The 18,724-nt window shown below is 34.2% G+C and overlaps 1 protein-coding gene across 2 annotated transcripts in view; it reads left to right on the top strand.

Annotated features, from left to right (window-relative positions):
* Positions 1-18,724, top strand: part of mEFG1 (mitochondrial translation elongation factor G 1) — a 65,149-nt gene that overhangs the window by 9,520 nt on the left and 36,905 nt on the right. For both annotated transcript variants that reach the window (XM_081768569.1, XM_081768568.1), the window contains exons 4-6: positions 7,267-7,471; positions 13,452-13,568; positions 17,630-17,748. In XM_081768569.1, the coding sequence (XP_081624695.1) occupies positions 7,267-7,471; positions 13,452-13,568; positions 17,630-17,748 (441 nt within the window). The remainder of the gene's footprint in view (positions 1-7,266; positions 7,472-13,451; positions 13,569-17,629; positions 17,749-18,724) is intronic.

The raw sequence follows: 18,724 nt of genomic DNA, 5'->3' as shown, positions 1-18,724 counted from the left end.
ATATATATATATATATATATATATATATATATAGAGAGAGAGAGAGAGAGAGAGATAGATAGATAGATAGATCGATCAGGGTATCTATCGGTCACGAAAGTCATGAAATCAGAAAACGGTTACGAAATTTAGCTTTTAGGTCACGATTTTTTTTTTCATCTGTACAAATATAAGTATGGATTGGAAAATTTTATTTTATAAAACGTCAAAATTCACCACCAAAAATGTCTATGGTTGGCTTTAGACGCTACCAAATCGCAGGCAAAGCACGCTTCTATCGCATGCATGAAAATTCGGCCCAGTTCGCACCCAAATTTGCTTTTGAAAATGTTACTAAATTTTATGGTTTGGTAAAGAAAAGGTCACGAAAAAGTCACGAAATTTCATTTTGGAATTTTAGTAGACACCCTGAAGATAGATAGATAGATTTAAGACTATCACTTTTTTTCTTTCTTCAGATAATTTTCAAGTGTATTTTTTTTCTTTTCCTCTTCCTTTCGCTCATAAAACTGTGTTTTTTAACTACTTGAGTATCGTTAATAGCTTGGTTTGCTGAGTTTTCCCTCTTCACCTCCATTTCTGCAATATTATAAATCATGTCAGGACCTCCAGTGACGCCAAACATTGCTTTACTGTTTTATACTTGGTGCAGGAAATTAGGATTCGATCCCATTTGAGGTACATGTATGGATTCCATTTTAAACTGTTTTCCTATCACATAACCTTTGCTCTGAAAAGGAGCCTTAAATTACAAAGGAAATAAAATAGAACCAAACTTTTTCATGATTTTGTTGTACAAGGGTTAGAAAGAAAGTCAAAACAGCACATCTTCATTGTAGAATACACAATCGTTTATATGCCTTCAGTGTTATCCTCAGGTATCTTTTGATCCTTATCACACTGTGTAAGACGCTGGACATTAGTAGCAGTCCCTTTTTTTATTGGTGTTTATGTCAAAGGCCCTATCACATACGTAATGGCGCTTCTGGTTGAAAGCGCCGTCCTCTAAATTGTTTACTCGTAAGATCAAAGTCACAGGTGCTGATATCTGAGGAGTATTGAGGACATTCAAGGACCTCCTACAAGATTAGCACGCTGACAATGGACATTGTCATGCGGCACAATAGCCGACCGTGCTTGGTACTGTCACCGTTTCCTCCATAAAAGAGGACAAAGATAATATTCTAAGGACCGGCGGCAATACGCGGCATTTATTGTCTGGTCTGGGAAAACCGCATGATGGAGTTATCACACCTTCCATGTCATACGTCACTACCAGCATTATAATTTGAGATTCCTGGGTTCTTGGCGCAGTTTTTTGGGCCCGGAAAGCAATGCTTCACGCCGTTCATTAGATTTTCGTTTCATTTCTGACTTGTAGTCATGCTTAGATTGCACCCATGCCGATGATTCGGCGCAAAAACAAGTGTCTTTGCACGTTCTAACGCATCAAGTGGTCAGTTGTAAGAATATAACATGTTCACTTTTGCACATGGTGGGAAAAAATGATGATTTTTTTAAAAAAATCATTTTTGGTGATTTTTTATTTAAATCTATTTTTTTTTTTTTATTTATTTAAATCAAATCTTTCTCCTCGTATAATACAAGTCGCGAACTGAAGAAAAAAAATTAGGTATTAGTATTAAATGTTAATTATGTCATTTAAGTGAAAGTATTGGGGTTTAATTTTGAATTAATCCCTAATCGTTAACCTATTTCAATCCAAACAATGTTTCTTAAGCATTAAGGAAAAAGTACAGCAATGTTTATGAACATGACACTTTTCACGAAAGGTACGGATATTTGGCAGGTCATATTTTTAAAAAATCGGAACTATAAAAAGTACATAAATTTCGCCTAAAATTAACTAACTAATTTTATGGCCTATGGAACCCGGAGGTTCAATGCCGCGTTCACATAAGCTCTCCACTGACTTCTATCCTTAGCCAACTGGATCCAGTTGCTACTTTGTATTCCTATTTCTGCGAGATCCATCTTAATATTGTCCTCTCATCTGCGTCTGGGTCTTCCTAATGGTCGTTTTCCGATTGGTCTTCCAGTTAAGACTTTGAAAGCGTTCCTACTTTCTTCCATCCTGGCTACGTGACCTGCCCACCTGAGTCTCCTCGACTTGATGACCCTAACCATGTTTGGTAAATCGTATAAATTATATAGTTCCTACTTATGAAGTTTCCACCATTCCCGTTCCTCTTGGGTCAGAATATTCGTCTCAGGATCTTGTTCTCAAATACTTAGTCGATGCTTTTCCCTCATAGTAAGCGACCATGTTTCGCAACCATACAGAACAATAGGTATGATTATCGTTTTATATATTTTAAGCTTCAAATTCCTCTACAGAATTCGCGACAACAAGAGATTTTGAACTAAATAATAACACGAATTCCCTGCTTTTAGTCGACATTTAATTTCTTCGTGGATATCGTTTCAGTCTGTTAATATTGATCCTATATTTGAAAGTGTCCACTTTATCAAAAGTATTATTCGATATTTTAACGTATCCAATATATACCGTATTACGATCCCGAGGAACTTCTATGTGTTTAGTACATAAATTTTGCCTAAAGTTTTAAAATTATTATTTTTTCGTTTCGGAGAAGGGATCAGACCCCCTATAAATACGCCCCTATTATCTGGAAACAAACAAATAGACGTGGGCACAAAATAATTTTCGTCTTAAATATCCATGGTAATTTGTCCATTGGAATAGTTAACGATTTAAAAGCCCTATGTTACGAAGAGAAGAAAGCAGGATTCACCTGTTACCTGTTCAAAACGGGTTTTTCTCTAATCATCCTCTGCATGATACTCGCTTTCATACTGTGCTTACATACATTTGAGTCTCATTGTATTATGATTATTATCTTCCATAATAGAAATAACAGAACTGAAACGTTATTTTACTTATTTTCACTTTAAATTAATTTATTTCGGAATTTGATTTAAATCAAAGATTTTTATTTAGAAAACCAAGTGATTTAAATCAGACTGGTTTAAATGAATCCACCCTGCTTTTGAATCTCTGTAAGATGATGTGCGATCCGTGCCGTCGCATTTCTGCCTCGGACTTCCTCAATCTTTATCCATGCACGCTAATCCAACTTAGGAAACATAGCTTGAGGCAGTTCAGTTACACACTTTTTAACGCCTCACGGCATCTTTGTCTGTATGCAGACATTGCACGTGCGACACTGAATGCGGGACTACTTAGTGCCTATCCACAATATATTCTGAGAGGAGCACCGCCCTGGCAGTTTTTTTGTGGAATGTGGCAACAATATTGTTCCCATACTCGTGTTTTTTCCAGCACTCGTGTAGGTGGCGACGTTGATTTGCATTCAAATGATATAGAACAAATAGCACACACATATTTTTTTTTCTTTTTGCCGTGTTTGATATCACAGTAGGACTTTAATAATTAGAAACTTGCATTTAAATTAATCGTAATAAGTAATATTTGATAAATATGACTGTTGTGTGGACTTATAATAATTGGCCAATCAGTAAGTCATTTGAAATTTATCATAATTCTATGGTCCAACACAGAATCACGACTTTATCCTAAGTAAATGGAATGTTGGTGGTGGTTCAATAGTTTCTTCATGGATTTTCCCAACAATTTCTTCATTTTTTATTCCATTATTTCTATTTGCCTGTAGCAAAATTACGTGACAGAAAACTTGAATAAAGATGTTAAATCGATTAACGTTCCTTTACCTGTCAGAAACTAAGATGACTAGATAGCACCGAAAGTAGTTTTAAAAAATGAGTATCTAAAATTTTGCTATATTTCCTTGAGTTGAGTTGAGTTGGTTTTAACGTCCCTTTCAGCAGCGAGGCTATATGAGACAGGACTTACTGATTAACGTGGAATCCGAAAAACAGCAGCTCCCGCCGGGAATCGAATCCGGGTCTTTCATGCCAAAGGCGCGTACGCTAACTGCTTAGCCACGAAAGAGTGAAACGAGCTCAAATTACTCTTAATTTGTTTTCGCTCTCTTCAATATTCTTTTTTTTTTTTTTTTTTTTTTCTAATTTGGTATTACAGGATAAACGTGTAGATCTTATCTTTTAATTCCTTATAATTATATTGTAATATATATATTTTGTCTTTTCTGTTTTATATTGTTGTATATATTTGAGTATTGTAACGTTTCTTCTTAATTGTTGTAGTTACTAGTCATACAAATGGTGGATAGGGGGTGAGCTTCTTGTAGCGAAGCCCAAACTATCTTAATACTCTTGTAAAGTCTTTGGCGAAGCTCCTAAACATGAGTCATTTTCTTTCCAAAATAATAAACATTCTCTTTATTGTTGATATTCTTTCGTAAGATTGATACCATATATTTATAAATAATATACTTTGAATTTCTATTATATTTTAAATTCTCTTTTATGTTTCTGTGTCTTAATGTTTCGGAAAGACGAGTTCATTAGTTCCAAAAAGAAAGGAAAAAAGAAAGAGAGGGCGCGTGGTGCATTAAAATGGAAACTGAATGAACTAGGATGTGAAAAGTTTTCTGCAACCAACGGAGCTTGGGGCCAGGAAAGAATGATATTTATTTAATCGAACTAGTGTTCTGGAATTTTGGCGTTTATAACTTTCAAAATTTAAAACTCTATTCTGTTTTGTATGCCGAAGAGCTCAGCTCCGTGGTTATCCAGTAAGGTAGGAGTAAGGTAGAAAGCTAACTATGACAAAGGCTGCTTCCCAATCGTACTAAGCTGTTTGAAGGAGAATGGAACTATGCGTTTAAGACAGGATATTGGCTTCATCCTAATGAATGAATGAATGAATGAAGAATCGGGCTAAATACTGTCGGTAGCTAGCTCTTACCTGTAGTGTTCTCAGCTTACTAGTGATTTTTTTTATTTATTTATTCTCCAAGATATCTGATGCACGTTTAGGCCGCTTGAAAATTTGTTATAAGAAAAATGTGCCGTGTTTTCATTCTCTTAGTAGAGGGGCAGCCTGGTATTATTACTATGATTTGTAACTAAAATCACGGCCTCGGTGCAGAGCATGTAGCAGTAGGTTGTGCGTCTCGCTTTCGCCCGTCTCCTCGCCAATACTAATACTAACTTTGCGTCATGTTCTAAATATTAAACATTAAATGTTTATTGTTTCAGTTAGGAATACTTATCACGATCGTAATCTTAACCAAAAGCAACTCAGTTCAGTTCCATTGTTGTAACATGTGTACAGTGTTTAGCGGTGCACGAGATTCCGTATGAATTCGTAACAGTCAGAAGGTTCACTTGTCTACCGTAGTAATTTACGGGTAGTTTCATTGATATCCTTGTCTTTTTTATATATATTTCTTTTTGGCCTGAATTTATCAGTCCAGTTAAAAATATAGCTCAGTTATAATATTAGTATGGTTGCTTACACTTACTCTATGTGCTTCCTCCAGAACCCTGTAATGTCAGTGTTGGTAGTCCTATTATAGTTATACGAGTCTTATTACATGTCATTTGGAAAGGTTATTGGCGTGGCATAAGAATAATGTGTCTGAGAGGGAATATGCAGCAGATGTGGACAAGTTAGTGGGACGATCGTTTAGTATATGTGGGTCCAGATTTACTGGTCCAGTCTGCAATCCTTGCGCTACAATGATAAGAGTTGTTAATAATGGTTATGTAGCCTGTTTTCTTCGTCGTGTTATAATGGTATAATATAAAAAAAGGAAGAGTCTTGTTCTTGTAGTTAGGTATAATAACAATAACCTCTCCCTTTATAAATTGTCCATGTCTATTAGTATGTTTTTCTTTGTATGTAAGCTGCTCCCTCATCCTCAATGTATGCCACCAGTATGTCTTCTGATGTTTATTTAATAAAGCTTATGCTATAATTCTCAGTTGTAACTTTTGGTAGTAAGACCTAAAGATTAATATAAGCATCAGCGTATGATAGTGTGATGATTAAAGTGGAGGAAAGCATAGTATATAAAATATATATATATTGATCTTTAAGTGGAAATCGAATTGTTTCTCACATGAAAGTGAATTATAAAGTAAAAGAATGCAGTGGTTCTATATGGGAACTGGAAGGTGAGTTAAGATTAACCCGAGCTAGCTACTGAGCTTATCTGGAAATTAAAGATTCGTTTTGGGAGTGTTACAAATTATTTAAAATTCAGAACCTAGAATTTGGCAGACTTTAAAAATTGGAATTTTGGAACACTTCTTTTAACCTTATCACGTAGAACAGAAGAGCAATTATTACGAATTAGCGTGAAATGACTCTACTAGTTCACCTTTTTTCTTTCCTGAAGGGATGTGAACGTCGATTAATGCTACCTGCCTAACTAAAATGAAAATTGGTAATTCTTTTTGTTCCTAGTTACTTTACTTGTGGCTATGTAGAACGATCTTTTGTTGGTTTATAAAAGCTTCAAATAAAATAGCAACGCTCAGAGTTTGATGTCATCCAGAATAATTTTAATCCCAATTGATCTGAAGTTAAGAGTTCATATGTATACATATATTTTTCTCTTTCCTTGTATACTCTGGTTTAATACGTTCCTTATGACGCATCGGTAGTAAGTATTTAGTTTTTTTTTTTTTTTCTTTCTTTGACACGTTGTCAGCCGGAATCTGGTTTTATTGTGTTTATTGTAATAAAATGTCCCTTGCGCAAAACTTTTCCCTCTTAGAGAGTGTGACTTTAAATCATGGGTGTATTATAATTCAGCGGAAACTATTCAGTTTTGGATTTTATAAATTTCCATAGAGTTATAGTCCGTTCAGGACACAGTCACTCGTGACTTCAGTCGACGTGCTCCTTACCACTTGGCCAGTTTAGCCAGGAGTACGCTGCAGTTTGAGTGAGCCAGTCAGGCTGTTACAGTTTTCGGCTGGCCCAACCGGGTTGTTACAAGAGTTCCTAAATTTCCTTGAATTCAAAAGGGCTGTATTAGTTACATTACATGGTAATAGTTGCACTATTGGTTTACGATACCATCATATTTTTAAAATTCATTGATATGATTGGAAAATATTTAAGTACGTCTATAAAAAATATGAAATTAAAACCTATGAAAGCTTATTCCTAAACCACTTATCTTAAATATAAAATTCGGAAAGAAAAATAATTGACAAATTTATAATCGGATGAGAAAATGTCTTCTCTTTTTTGTTCCATTTCCCTCATTTTTTGTCAATATCAAAGTAATTAGCAGGTACGTATTTTTAACTAATGTAATAAAAAAGAATGGTCAATTACTTATTAAAATTTTTTGTTTGCAGGTCATGTTGACTTCACTGTCGAAGTGGAAAGAGCGTTAAGAGTTTTAGATGGAGCTATATTAGTTCTTTGTGCCGTTGGAGGAGTTCAAAGTCAAACGTTAACAGTAAATAGACAGATGTCAAGGTATAATGTGCCTTGTTTAGCCTTCATAAACAAGCTGGATCGGCTAGGTGCTAATCCACGCAGAGTGTTGTCGCAAATGAGGTAAGTTTCCTTTTAGACATTTGATATATATTATTTATTATTTTCTAGGCTTCTCTATTAATATCATATAAAACTTTACAAAGAAATACAAAGAAGTAAAAACTAACGATGATGTATTTAATTCCAGATAGATTTACATAGTTGTTACAGATGGAGTATTGACAGTAATTTGCCTTTTAATGTAAATAAATGTTTAGTAGTAATGTTTTCAAGAAGGGCGAGTCTGCGTCATTTTGATTATTTAATTAATAATGTAACAATACAGAAGGTTAAATAGGTAAGTGATTTCTAGGAAATAAATTATTTTAATTTGCATATAGAAAAAAAAAAACAATGAGACTTAGAAATCTCTAGCTTTTCTAATCAGAAATAACAGATACAAGGCTTGTACAGTCATATTTAATAGTTTAGTTCGTCACAAACTGTAATACGCGTCAATAATCTGGTCTCCCCACTATAAACAATATGAAAAGGATATAGAAGGAATTCAAAATAAGTTCAGTATATATATGTACTTTAAAATGTACAGGGTGAAGTCATATGACATTAGAGTTCCTTGCAGGGTTGAAAAAAAAAAAACATGATTTTTTTAAAAAAAATCAAAAAGAACTTTTTTTTATGTTTAAAACATGATTTTTTTTGTTTAAAACGTTTTTAACGTTTAAAACAAAGTACTTTGTTTTAAACAGAAAAAACATGTTTAAAATGTTTATTTTGTTTAAAACAATAATCTAAATAGTCATATATATTACAGTTTTACACTCTTAGGTATTGCTTGCCATGTATATTCAACCGCTAGATCAAATTTCGGGAACTTCCCTAATCTCGATCCGCCCAAATGTTCAATTCCGGAGAAAGAAATCCCGATCTCCGTTCACAGAATATGTAGTTTAGTTTCTTTGTGTTACGTTCTACTGGTCGTCTGCAGTCTTAATCTTTAAACGCCCATTGACACAACTGCTGTGTCAGGGCTTTAAACCTCAATAGCTTAGTCTTGAACCTCAAATTAAGGCTGGAAGATGGTTTTGGTACCAATTTATTCCTGAAAGATGCAGCTTTGCTGGTGTGCATTTTATGTATGTGGGAGGAGGGTAAATATAGTTTTTTCTGTTTTTTTTCAACAGTTTTTTTGGGGGCCATTCCCCCTCTTGGGGGATAGATTCATAAAAATTGTTACGTGAAGCAATGAAGTAGGCTACTACATGGTAATATCGTGTAGTTGTACTTCTTGCTTATATGAGGTAGCAGGGAGGAGGCAAAGTTATCCAATTTTTGGAGTTAAGTTTTTAGACGTAAATTACATTTATTTTTACAACAAACATCAATAGCTCAGTCCTTAATTAAGCTAGATATATGATTTGGTGGCAAAATATTTTTGAGGGATGAAGCTTTCCGTCAGTTGCATTTTATGAATATAGAGGGTACGTATGTACGGCCGAGAGAGGGAGGATGAAGTTGTTCTTTTTAATTTTTCATCATTTTTTTCATCGGGTTTTGGCGGGTATTCCTCCCCTCTTTGTGGTACATCCATAAAAATTGGTATGTGAAGCAATAAAGCAGTCCCCTACATGATAGTAACCTGTATGTGTACTTGTTTATAGAGGAAGAGGGGGTCAAATTTGGTTAATTTACATTTATTTTCGGGACGGTCCCATATAATACAAGATATATTTCACTAAAGTGATCTAGAAGCATAATTCTTGTTCGTATACATGATGTGTGCAGCAAAAATGATTTGCATATGGACGTGGTACTAGTGGGGGAGGGGAGAGAATGTCTAATTCAATGAATATTTTCTGCGCATATATATATATATATATATATATATATATATATATATATATATATATATATTAAATATTTTCTACATAAAACGAATTCATTACGCAATGGCAGCAATGGCTACCATTTCTTACATTATTGTCACAAGTATGTGGCCTACACATTAGCATCATTTTGTCAGCGTAGAGTGGCTGCAAGGGTTGCCAGGGCCCCGCAAAGTCAATATTTTCATATTATTAATAATTTTTTTATGTCTGTTCTTTTTCTACGAATACGGCAGGAATTTCACGAATGTTACCTCGTTGGAATTTGTGGTCTATAAGCTTTCCAATGGTGTATAACTCATGACTCTGTGATAATTAGGGGAGTCACCAGAGCCCCGAACGTGAGAGTCTACCATTTTGTTAAAATCCCTGGCGGGTGTCTAGAGTTAATTGTGTTGTTATGCCGTAGACACTAATCATTATTAGCTACCCATGTTGGAGATAGAGATGTATCTTGAAAACTGTTTAGTTAAAATATGTCATTTGCTCCTTGTAGGCTAGTCACTGCTCTTTTCTATGAGTTGTATTGTACTTGCCAGAGCATTTCTTCTAGCTTATGATGTGAGAACTGTTCATTATTATGGAAATGATAGTGATCAAAAAATACCCAAGTTTTGAATTTGTGAATTTGGATCTTAGAATAGTGTAAAGTGTGTTTAACCTCCGTTATTCTTAGAAATTAAGAAATGTTCAAATACTTCACTTGAATTTCTGTTGGTTTAGTTATACGCACACTGATGTGCAGAATTTCGTTCAGTAATTGCTGTTATAATAAGAATATAACTCTGCTTGTAATTTACTCCCAGCACAAATCCTGCGGAGGATGGGTTGTTTGTTAGAAAATTAAATTAGCTTCTTCAATCTGATATTTTAGTTGTTTTAAACATGTCCAACCAGCATCGAAAAAAAAACACGTTTAAAACAATTTGTTTAAAACGTTTAAAACAAACTGAATAAAACAACAGCCCTCGTTTTAAACGTTTTAAACACGTGTTTTAAACATATCAACCCTGGTTCCTTGTAGTTCACTATTAAGAATATTTAAGTGTTAGTCTCTAACATCTCGGCAGGAAATATGTAAATCTTCGTGTTTAACTTGATGGATGGCATTATAGACAATCCTTAACCCCTTGCGTCCCAGGTGTCCAGGTGCGTGCTGTAATACCTGGTTTTCATTTACTGTTAATAGACTGTCTTGATTGTTATACAGGGCATAAATATTATGCACACGCCGGGAGAGCATTCACATTACTGATAAAAAATATGTGCACTGTGAAACATTTGGGCTGAAAAAAGAAAATTTTTATGTTCTGAAGGGATTATGTGCTGCTTCAGGTTGGCAACACTGAGCAGAGATCAAAGACAAAGTTTTTTTCATCATTTTTTCTTCTTTCCGATCTCGAAATATGATCTCGAAGCTGTCAACTGTTTATGGTCGAAACAAACACATGTGTGTCATAATTGAATGATCCCTTAGGCCAGCCAATTCTTTTTTCTTTTCTGTCAGTAAGGTGATGTCACCTAAAGAGAAACAGTAGAACTAACTCGTGCCTTGCATTCAGTAAAATTTTTCATCCTCTAGAGGATTAACACAACCCTTAATAAAGGATACGCTTTCATGACATCCGCCTGAATGCCACTGGAACGCAAGGATTAATACATATAAATGGTGAATTTTAATATGAACATAGCCTATTAAAGAACTAGAATGTTATTTTATAATGTGAAATTGGGAACTTATATCCATATAAACCTCGTTCTTCTGATCTCACTCCTGTTGATTTCTGCTTGTGGTTGTGAACAAAACAAGTTTACCGGGAAGGGGTGAATACAAGTGATGAACAGAAAGTTCACATTATGATGCTGCAGAGTCACTCCTCGAATATCATCGGGAGCTTTGTAGTGCAATACAAGATGTCCTCCGACGCACTCAGAACTGCATTGATATTGGTGGCTACAGTTTTGAGAATATGTATGACCTGCTATGTGGCTTTTTTACTTCCTTATAATTGTTCATGTCAGTACTGACCAACACGTGTTAACATTGTATTTTTCACCAGTAATTACTTAGTTATCATGTAGTAATTAGTGCTGCTTCACAAATTAATGCAATAACAATTAGTCTCAGCATGTTTCTTCTTGTATTTTACTTTAAAAACTTTGCTGTTCGGCGTAAGACAAGATTGATGCATCTCTCAAAAAGTCACATATATTCTAAAAATAATAATAAGAAGAAGAACGATTTACGTTTGTAGGTGCAGTTTGTAGCTACATCCAGCAACATTAAGCGTATAGTAGGAAGCTTCTATTTTTTTACATTTATAAGCACCTTTGTACCTCCATCACTCTGATTTTCTCTTCCTGCCGACTTAACAACAACCATAGTTCACTTCCATAATTATTACGAATTTCTCCATTTTGCAATTCTTGTCTAAACTTTTTTTTTTATCATCCTTTTGAGGAAGTAATAGAAAAGACAGAAGAGAATGAATGAAAATGACAAATACATTTTAAACTTAAGTTGAGCAGTAATTGTTCACTAGGTTTGAAAGTGAATAGATATCACTAATAGCGAACGTAAAGTTAATAAATATGAAAATAAAGAAGATGATGTTTTCCTTTCCGCCTTTTCTAAATGTTGAAATAATGCCTGGAAGCAGCGCTTGTGCAGACATACTTTTAGTATTGCAACCGTTGCTTTAACAGCCCACGATTTGTTACTGCTATTTAGCCTTTCTCAGTGTTCAGTTAAGGTTAGTGTAAAGGGACAAGTTTTACCAATAGATGTCACTACAGTCTTCGTATCTCTCCCATGTATTTTTTTACCTTTCACGAAAATTTACAATTTTTCTTACAAATTTCAACCTAGAGACTTCAAATTTTTAGAGAAGGAACTTCATAACCTATTAAAGGGAAGAATCCATGCCGATTTTTTATTTAGAATTTTCTGCATTGTTCAAACAGTTCCATTGTTAAAGATTTGGATATCCATTTCAACACTCAAGCCATTTGAACAATGAAGAAATTTCTAAATAAAGAATCGACATGGATTATTGCCTTCGATAGATTATGAAGTTCGTTTTCTAAAAGGTTGAAGTCTGTAGGTTGAAATTTGTAAGAGAAATCGTGAATTTTCGTGAAAGATAAAAAATACATGGGAGAGATACGAAGACTGTTGTGCCACCTATCGGTAAAACTTGTCCCTTTAAACCAACGTTAAAAGCAAACACCGACGTTCATCTTTGTACATTTTGTATTTACAAAGTGTTCATGGTAACATAAGGAATGAAGTTTGATCTAAACGGCTATACTTTGTATTACGAAACAGTTCCAAGAAAGTACGAGGGTCAGTCAAAAAGTTAGTTGCACTGCTTAAGAAAATAAAACAGGATAGAAATTTTTACAATAATTTTACTTGTATCGTAAAGTTTCATTCACAATCTACAAATTACCTCCGTTATTTAAGCATTTGTCGAGGCGTGGTACAAATTTTTCTATGCATTCTGCAAAGAAATCCCATCCAATGCCCGATAACCATTCTTGGGCTGCAGCTTTCACCTCGTTATCCGAGTGGTATCGTCGCTTTGTAAGTTCGTCTTTGATGGAACGAAACGCATGGAAGTCACACGGTAAAAGGTCTGGGTTATAAGGTGGGTGATTCCACTCTTCGCACCTAAACTTTGTCAGAAGTTCGCACGTTTGTTGTGCAAGTCCGTTCTCAAACATTTTGCACCACTTCCTGATGACTTGACATGTCATTTCATTTTCACCATACACTTCATGCAACTGCTGATAAATTTTCGTGCAGTTACACCTTTTCGCCCGCAAAAAAACGAATCACAGCTGTGCAGCTGTCTAGAACTTGCAGCTGTCTAGACATGTTTACGACTGATTATCAGAACACCTACACTTGCCTCGTGAAAGCTACTGCGTCACACGATACAGTTACATGTCTGCAGTGCTGCCACACAGTTCCATCAAAATAATCTTTGACCGAAAATATTTACTAAGGAGTGGAACTAACTTTCTGACTGACCCACGTATAATTTATATTTCGTTTGCAATAATTAAAGAGTTAACTTATATGTATTATATATGTATGAGAATCGCCAAGTGTAAATGAGACTATATATACTATATTAATTTATTTACAGGTCAAAACTTAAACACAATGCTGCGTTTATTCAGCTTCCAATCGGACTAGAAGCAGAAACACAAGGAATAGTAGACTTAATTACAAATAAGGCTATATATTTCGAAGGACAATTTGGGTGAGTTTTTATATATATATATATATATATACCAAGAATAAACAAACATTTCTCTTACATCTATCCATAAGATACTTTGTAATTTATAATTTCTATTTTTCTCTAATAATTATTTATGTTTAGTCTGCATTCACAAACGGGATGTTCATGTTATGATCAGTGATAAAGCACTTACCTCTGGTGCGAAAGAGTCATGTTCAGATTCCGAGTTGTATGAGCTTTAGGTAGGCATCGTCTTTAATAAAGTATGTAAAACAATTTTATTATGTGATATTGCAAGTTTTCAATACAGAAAACTACTTCATGGCAGGAACTACGTAAAAATTACTTGAATTCGATAAAACTTTGTGGATACTTTCTTTAAAGTATCCCAATCATCCTCAATGATTGCGGTTGAAACGGTCAAGAATAAGATGGTAAATATAATTTGAAAGAAAATAATTTTCTTTGATAACTTTCACAAAAATGATTCGCTTTTGATGCAATATGGCATATGCTTTCTTTTAGATGTCCAATCATCTTACTGCATGAGGTTAAAGTCTGTCAAGAATTTAAGGGTGAAATCCCAATGGAAAAATAAATGTAGTCCACGATACTTTTCGTCAAGTGTATATATATTAAGGTTTTCAATGATTACCCATGTAGCAATGAGGGCATTTACTTTATCGATCAAAAAAAACATTCCACGATAACTTTCGTAAACAAATTTTCCTTTTTTATGGAATATGATATATATGTATCAGATTTTTCCAAGCATCCCCAACGCTTGAGTATAGAATCAGTCGAGAATCAAGGAATGAATTGAACTTCCTGTCATTTTGAAAATGGTCTTACGATAACTTTCGTAAAGTTAATTAGATTTTCATGGTATATCTGGACTAGATATAGACTTCTGATGGCTTAACGTGAGTGATAAAATCAAGTTGCAGTAAGCCGTAACCTTACTGATTCGTGTGAACATGCTAATTCAACTACTCTGTCTTTGAAGGCAGATCGATGTCGGAAAGGTTAGTTCCCTGCTTCTTACATCATTACTGGCTCACAAAGGAAATTATTCAAAAACTCAAAATGAAAGTGAAGTATCATAGCAAGTATAAATTTACCAGCTTAATCAACTTCTGTAAAATATTTGACAAATTGCGTAAGAACATTACGAAAGACAAATTGCGTAAGAACATCAAGATAGTATATAATTCATTTATCCAAAATTATCCGGAAGAAAATATTAACAATAATCCTAAAGAACTTTGGAACTATTTAATACTTAAAATATAGGATTAAACATCTCCCTGAATGCACATTGAAATTTGCATGGCAGCTCCGTCATAATGACGAAGTAGCCAATACTTTTGCTCAATACTTCGCCTCTGTATTTGTGTCCTCTTCATCAGACCCTAACGTGACTATGGCAAATATCTTACCAAGTAACGGGAATGAAATCCTAGAAACGCTGTGTGTTAATAAAATTTATTTACACGAAATTGAAATGACAATAAAAGACATAAAATCCAGAACATTTGTATATAATCAAAAGCTGTATTGACATTTAAATATCCCCCACAGATTGCTTTCAACCTCACCATTAAAACTTGCACCTTCTCTGATAAATGGAAATCCTCATTAGTCTGTCCGATACCTAAATCTAATAATAAATATGAAATTAATAATTTTAAACCCATATCAACGAACAAATATATGTTTCGAAAGTTTGAACAAATATTGTGTAAATGGATTATTGATTTTCCACCTATTAACATGGCTTTGTTACTCGTAAGTCAACAACAACTAATGTAACAAGACTCACCGACTTTATAGCTGATTCGTTAGATGAAGATTTTATATATATATACACAGTGACGGATCCAAGGGGAGCTATAGGGGCTACAGCCCCCCCCCCCCTTGACGCTCGAGTATACACTGGATAAAATGGGCTTCAATCCTGCTTTACACTGGATAAAACGGCAAAATATGGTTTAGCCCCTCCCTTGATCATATCCTGGATCCGCCCCTATATATATATATATATATATATATATATATATATATATATATATATATATATATATATAAATAATATGTCGTAAAATACTGTTAAACAAACTAAATTATTATATTTTTTCTTCAATCCTCACCAAATTCTTTTCAGCATATCATCATATCTAAGAGAGCGTAAGCACACAGTTGTCTTTAAAGAATTTAGATCAGACAAGTATTTTGCCTTGTCAGGAATTCCACAGAGCTTCAACCTAGACCCTTTACTATTTGTAGTATTTATCAACGATCTTCCAGGTCACATATGCAGTTGTGAAAAATTATTGTTCACCGATGATCTCAAAATATACAGCAAAATAAAATCCGTGCATGATTGCCTTGATTGACAACGCGATTTGGAGGATATTGCGAACTGGTGTTCAGTCAATAAAGTTGGAGTAAGATAAACAAATGGTAACGTTTATCGTTCACCAGAAACAAAAATACTCTTAAATATGATTATAAGTTTAGTAATACTTCTATAAAGAGACCTGTAAAGATCTAGTATTAATTTGACCCGAAATTAACGTTCAATAATCACATCGAAAATGTTACTCATGATGTCTTTAAATTATTAGGATTCATAATTAGAAGTGGTAAGAATTCAGCAATATTGCTACACTCTTGAAGTTATATTACTCATATGTAGGCTTCAAGTTGCAATATGGTGTTATAATTTGGAACCCCTCACAACAAAAATATCGCCAACAAATTTTAAAAATTCAGTCAAAATTTCTTAGGTATTTGATATACAAAGTAAGTGGAATTTATCTCTCACTTGAAAACTATAGCACACTGATAGACAATTTTAATATTTACTCATTACAATAAAGCCATAATATTGCCAATCTAGTATTCCTTCAAAAAATAATTCAAAATTAATTCGATTGCTCAAACTTTATATCAACGTTAAACTTCTATGTTCCTTTAGTTAGAACTAGAACTAATAATACAGGCCTCTTTTATTGCAAAACGGCTAGGACCAACATAGTGCTGAAGTCACTAATCTTGAAAATATATTGGTATGTCGAAAACATGATAAAATTGATGTATGTATGTCATGTAATACACTGAAAAAACTGTTGTAAAAATGTATTGTAATATTTCAAAACTTTAATTGGGCATCTTTCTGTGTTGGTAAATACAGGTAAATATCTTCATCATGAATTTCACTATCTTCATCATGAATATTCAGTGCATACTCTTATTTTCACTGGGTTCAAACTGTTCGTACGTAATCTGAGGAACACTCAGGTACTACGTCGCACTTGATCTGGCCTGCAAAGTTCCCAGATTTAAACCTAGTTTTTTTTTTTTTTTTTTTTTTTTTTTTTTTTTTTTTTTTTTAGCTTAACGTCTCATGATTATGCTGATGATGAACGAAGTGGTGGAATGAAGAAAGTATGGGGAAACCGTAAAACCCACGCACACTGTGTTTGTCTACCACAAAGCTCACTTGGCGCGAACATGGAACAAATTAGGACCCCATGCACTAGATATGAGTGCTCTACCATTGAGCCACCATGGTTTCCCTTTAAATCTAGTTGAAAATTTGTGGGACTATTAGGAGCAGCGGGTACAAAGCAGAAATAGATATTCCGGCACTTTGCTTTAACTATGAGATCTGCTGATGGGCGGGTGGATTCATATCGATATGGCGTACCTACAACACCTCATAAATTTCCAAACATAATCTAGACGGTTATCCGGGCCAGTGTCGTTCTTCCCCTATATTAAGAGGTTCTACAGGCTAACTAATTTTTTTGTCCGATGTGCATATGTTGATCATACTTCCTATTATTTTCTTACCATTTTAATATTGAAAACAAATTGCAAGGCCATGCGGAAAATAATGGTTAGCACTACAGTCATTGACTTCATGATTTCGAGTGCGTAACTTCATGTCGTTTCAAATACTGAGACCTTGTATTAAAACTTGCCCAAAAATTAACTTCATTTGTTGTTTCTGTAGGGAGTTACTATGTAGTCTTGGTATTATTTTACAACTAAAAATAAGCATATTCTTTCAGAGAGACGATTCGAGAAGATGAAATTCCAAGTAATATGAGGGCTGAAGCAAGTGATAGAAGACAAGAATTAATAGAACACGTATCCAATGTAGATGATATTTTAGGAGAAATGTTTCTTGGTAAGATTCTTTTCTTTCTTTTGTTCAATTACATGTTGTTTACATATGTTATTGCAAATATTTTTTGTTCATACCCTATTTACATATTTGCATCAAACATAGCCAATATATGGTGATTTTTTCTTTCTTCTTTTTGGATACTTACATTTGATTAGATAACAGTGTTACATTTGAAGAGTTGGACCATCATTCTAAGTTGAGTTGAGTTGATTTTGAGTTTAACGTCCCGTTCAGCAGGCTATAGAAGACGTGGACCTACTTACTAACATGAAATCCGAACCACATGAGCTCTGACCGGGAATCAAACCCGGGTCTCCCACGCCAAAGGCGCATACACTAGCTGCTTAGCCATGAAGGAGCTCTATTATTCTAAGTTATTAGCAAATATGAGGGTATTTATGTTTGCAGGGGTCATGTGGTTTGGATTCCTGTATTATAATCTCAGTGATATGAATAGAACTCTAAATTGCCGGTTTTCTCGATTCTCGTCACTCCTTTCGTATTGAGTATGACAAGAAAATTTGTTTAAAGAAAAATGATCATTTATTTTAGTATACTCATATTTTGTAAATACTCGTAGCTTAAGTTTGAAAATAAAAAACAGTCTTTCACTGGTGCTATAGGTCAATCAAATAACATTTTGGCTAATCGAGGAAGCTTAACACTTACATTTAAATTCTTTACGTACAAGAAGACATTCCTTTATTTTGGAAATGAGTTTCGATATGTCACACTTTGTTGAGTTGGAAAATTAATACGTCTTCCTACATTAACGTAACAGGAAAATATAACCGTTGCCAATTAATCGGAAGAAAAACATCAGACTATCGATATAGGAAGAGAAGATACGTGGACAGACGCATGTAGTATGATAGGGAGTCTGTTTAAGAATGGTTTGTGGATAGGTTATTATCGAGCTGTTCCGATTACCAAGATAGTGGTGACTATATCAAATTTGACTAGTACCAATCCGGTA

The sequence above is a fragment of the Thermobia domestica genome, chromosome 8 (genome assembly GCF_964235325.1).
Source record: "Thermobia domestica chromosome 8, izTheDome1.hap1.1, whole genome shotgun sequence".
Classification (NCBI taxonomy): Eukaryota; Metazoa; Arthropoda; class Insecta; order Zygentoma; family Lepismatidae; genus Thermobia; species Thermobia domestica.
Note: the sequence above shows the minus strand (reverse complement) of the source record. Positions and strands in the feature narration are given on the sequence as shown.